Source organism: Mandrillus leucophaeus, unplaced genomic scaffold (assembly GCF_000951045.1).
Source record: "Mandrillus leucophaeus isolate KB7577 unplaced genomic scaffold, Mleu.le_1.0 Scaffold16, whole genome shotgun sequence".
NCBI classification, from domain to species: domain Eukaryota; kingdom Metazoa; phylum Chordata; class Mammalia; order Primates; family Cercopithecidae; genus Mandrillus; species Mandrillus leucophaeus.
The window spans coordinates 821,809-826,288 of NW_012101587.1; the positions used below are offsets into that span (position 1 = coordinate 821,809).

The window sequence follows — 4,480 nt, forward strand, 5'->3', positions numbered from 1 at the left end:
GTTAGCTGGTAATGTAAGATTATGAATTGGTAACAAAATTCACAGCCACAATCTGAGATATTTTGGGACCACGTGGGCTGGCTCAGTTAACCAGGGTCACCTTACTAGTCCTGATGCCTGGATCTTGGAGTTAAGCAGCTTCTCTAAGTGGTCACGCACCATTCAGAATGAATGAAGACATGTGCAGAGTTAGGAGAGAGATGAGTAGGTCAGCTTCCTGTCTTATTGGCATCCAGAAAATTAAGTCCCTGAACTCATCTTGAGTAAAGTTTAATAATTCAAAGCAAAATTTGAGCTTCAAAAGAACAACAAAATACTGTTGCAAATATACCATTTTCTGTAGAGAATAAAAGCTACATAGTTTTAGGAAAGCAAAGGAAATCCTGACTCTTGGTTTAACTGATTCATTCACTGCCTCATTCATTTATCAAATACTTACTGAATAGATACTGTGTCCATGTGTGGCTCAGGCCATCGAGACACAGCAGGGGACAAATGTTTATACTCGAGGTTGGCTAACTCATTAGGACAGTAAATGAGATTTATAATGCGTGCCTTATTTGTACTTTTAGATTAAAAAGACTGGTTATCAAATACACAAGAAAAAGAGGAGATTTTCTTTCCAGTTGAGTCTTTTCCTGTGTGCAGGGAATGCACGCCTTGCCTCTGAAGGTATTTTATAAATTTACCATGACCTGAGATATGTGACTCAGAACTGACAGGACTGGCACTCGCTGGTCAGCCACTCACATTTCAGCCTGCAGCCCTTTACGCTGTTGCTCTATGCCACGGATTAACTGCTTTCTTAGCCTGACTAGAACACAGGCTTGTTGAGAGCAGGGCTATGTTGTCTTACATCACAGGAGCTTGAGCCAACGGACTGGGGACTCGGTGTCCACTGACACTGACCAGCTTGGATAGACTACGTCGGCACGTCCAGTCTCCAGTTGCCCCGGTCATCAGACAACAACGCAGAGTGCTGCAGTCTGTGCCACCTTGGTGAACTGTTCAGAAGTAACAGAGAGCTTCAAAATAATTCTTTAGCTTCAATAAGAAAAAACAACTAAATTAGCTTTAGTGGCTCAGTACTTTAGTGCTATTTTCTTTTAAAGGATTTGAAGTGTAGTCGATTAAAAAAAAAGTTACTGGGCAACAGAGCGAGACTCCGTCTCCAAAGGAAAAAAAAAAAAAAAGTTACAATGCAGATAAGATGTTGAAGAAAAGAAGCTTAGAGAAAATGAGTGGCTGAATTCTTGACCAAAAAAAAAAAAAAAAATGTAGGGATGGTGATCTGACTTTAGGATACTAAAACAGTCTAAATTGTTGATCACCTTAACAAAAATGGAAATTTAATGCCCTTAATGAGATCCAACTCAATCAGAAGTGAACAGGGTTCAATGGCACCAGTGAGTAACACAGAACGTACTGATTCCATGGCCACAGTTAGGGATAATTAGCTGCTCCGTCAGACACCTGTGGCCTTATGAGCATCTTGTTTCTAGAGTGATTTAGATATCCACAAAGAAAGAGACCGGTGGGTACAATCTCAATCCTTGAAAACAGTAAAAACGTGTTAGTGCCTCACTCCAACAGGCGGTCAAGATGGCTGTGGCATGACAGTCCTATGACAAGCTTCTCCCAGCACAGTGATCTAGGAGCACCGGCTGGGGCTACGAGACCCCTAGTGACCTTCACCCTGCTTGGGTGCTGGTTTCCTAGGTTTGAGGGTAGAGCATCAAAGTTTAACGTTCTTACATGAAAGGCTTGTTTCCGTACGTTTGTAAGGCAGCATTTAGGTAAACATGTTTGGAGTCTCTGGGAATGAGGAAATGCGTATGCTACTAAAATGATCATTATTCATACTAGCTTCCCGAAGTTTTTGGATCTTTGCTCCCTACTCTGCTGGACTTCATCACAATGGTTTCATCAGTTTAAGACACTTAACCAGTCTTCCTTCGAGTTGTAGATGTGACCTGGGATGAGGTTTCCCAGTCGCCATGATGATATCACCATCATGATAATAATGCTTGATATTTATATTTCATGTGATACTGGTGAACTAGCTTTATTTGTCTTGATTAAAACAGTAATGAGAATTATTTTTTTTCAAGAAACTTTAAAGTCTTTATTTCATTAGCCCCTTACAATAACATCAAGAAATCAAAAAGTTAACATGACTTCCCCAGCACCTCTCTGGCTAATGAGTGGTTATAGCTGGACTAGAGTCTAGTTCATCAGTCAGTGGTTAGCTGGATAAGAGTCTAGTTTGTTAGTGGTTAGTTGTTATTAGATAGAGTATCATTTGTTAGTTACTAGTTAGATAGACGGGAGTCTAGTTTCTCAGTTTGTGGTTAGCTAGGTAAGAAGGTAGTTGGTTAATTAGTGGTTAGTTGGACTAGAATCTGTTTGTTAGGTAGTCATTAACTTTCTTTAATGCCTAATCTAATTCTTTCTTTACCATACAGCTACTGCTTTAAAAATCTGAGTTGATAATTTCAGACACCTGTCATTTATCAATTGTAAATCTAAATTTAATTGCAGGTTAGTGGATTTTGTTCTCAATGTTGGCTCAAAAAAGCTAGCTTCGTGGAAAATACCAGAGTTACCATGATTTGTGTCTGCAGAGCTGAGCCTCTCTTCTACCCCGCATCCTTACACGTTCTATGCTATAAAATATGCTGTTGTAAGAATATGATAAATTCAAACCTCCTTTAATCCTAACAGAGCACAGTTTTAAGCCAAATAAATGCATCTTTTGCAGAGTTTCAGGTAACTGAAGTTTCCTGGGGTGGATTTTTTTCTTGGTGGCATCACTGCAAAAATAGTCTATGGACCCCAGGGACAGACGCATGCTGTCAGTCACTTTTCAGATATAATTGTGAGATCCACAACTATCGACAGACTTAGAAATACACAGGAAACGTGAAGCCCATGGGTTCCTCAGCTTTGGAATGCTACTTCTGCAGCAGGTGCAGCGACACTGTCCGGGAGCCTTTCTACAGAAATTACGAAGCGAGCTCTTCTCTGACATTTGGTGAGCTCACTTCATGAAAGTTCCACAAATGGTGAGAGCATCTTTTACAATTCTAATTTTACGTACGATATTAGAGCTTTGCTGCAAACATTTCAGAAATTTTTTTCCCTGAGATGTTTTTCCCCTTTTGAAGTTTAACTCAAAGAGAAAATGCCAAAAATAATTAGGAGACATAAAAAACGTCTTGAAGGACAGAGAATCGTTTTTCACAAAATGCTTGGAAATGCCTCCTGACTGGCCTGTTTCTCACTTGTGTAAAATGCCAGGCGTGAGTGCCAGTCTTGAGGCAGACAGCTTGCCTGAGGCCCATACCTTGGTGAGGTCCTTGTACAGCTCTGGGTAGAGCATCGCCATCTCTGGCTTCACGTCCTGGTCCAGCACTAAGGAGAACACTGGGAACATGGTGTATATGGTGGCATACCTGCAAGACCAAAAGCGGAGTGCAACGGGCCTGAGAAACTTCTACCACACGGCTACAAAGAGACCTCTGGATTAGAGGTCACAGTTTCAAAAACACCAAAACATACTCCACAAAAACCAACAAAGTAATTTGGCAACCAAGTAAGATGATTGCGGAGACTGAGTATTTATCTCAGAGCACAGTAGCATGTTTTATAAGTCACAAATGCTTACAGGGAGAAGAATGATTTTTAAAAATGTTTACCTTTCTATGTTGAGATCATTGTAGACTCATATGCAGTTGTCAGGAATAGCACAGAGATTTTCTGCGATCTTTACCCAGTTCTCCCATTGGTAACATCTTAGATAAGTGTAGTGTGAACCTCACCACCAGGATCCATAAGGACACCTCCAGACCCAGGGCCCCTCGCACAGGGTCCCTCACACAGACACCTCCAGACCCAGGGCACCCCTCGCACAGGGTCCCTCACACGGATACCTCCAGACCCAGGGCACCCCTCGCGGACACCTCCAGACCCAGGGCACCCCTCGCACAGGGTCCCTCACGCGGACACCTCCAGATCCAGGGCACCCCTTGCACAGGGTCCCTCCTGAGGCTGCTATGTAGTTGCAACCACTTCCCTCTGCCGCCTCCTCCCTATTCCCTGGTCACCAAGAATCTGTTCCCCATCTCTAATCTGGTCATTTCAAGAATGTCCAGCAGGCTAACTTTGGGGATTGGTGTCTTTTACACAGCGCAATTCTCTGGAGATTCATCTAGGTTGCTGCTGTATCAGTAGGTAATTTTCTATTGCTGACTACTATTTAGTGGCAGGCAAATGAACTACAGTTTGCTTAACCACTGAAGTACATCTGGGTTAGTCCTAGTTTTTGATTATCACAAATAAAACTGCTGTAAATATTCACTGCACAGATTTTTTGGCGAAGTTTCCATTTATTTTGGACAGGAGTGCTGAGTGAGATGGTATAAACCTCAGGAGCGTGAGTGCTAGGTCTGGACAGGAGTGCCGAGTGAGATGGTATAAA

General features: G+C 42.2%; 1 protein-coding gene across 1 annotated transcript in view; it reads right to left on the reverse strand.

Moving 5' to 3' along the window:
• Positions 1–4,480, reverse strand: part of ATP9B (ATPase, class II, type 9B) — a 305,353-nt gene that overhangs the window by 39,472 nt on the left and 261,401 nt on the right. Inside the window, exons 26-28 of the mRNA XM_011975874.1 lie at positions 3,347–3,455; positions 3,207–3,250; positions 904–912 (exon numbers count right to left, since the gene is read on the reverse strand). Coding sequence (XP_011831264.1) covers positions 904–912; positions 3,207–3,250; positions 3,347–3,455 — 162 coding nt within the window. The remainder of the gene's footprint in view (positions 1–903; positions 913–3,206; positions 3,251–3,346; positions 3,456–4,480) is intronic.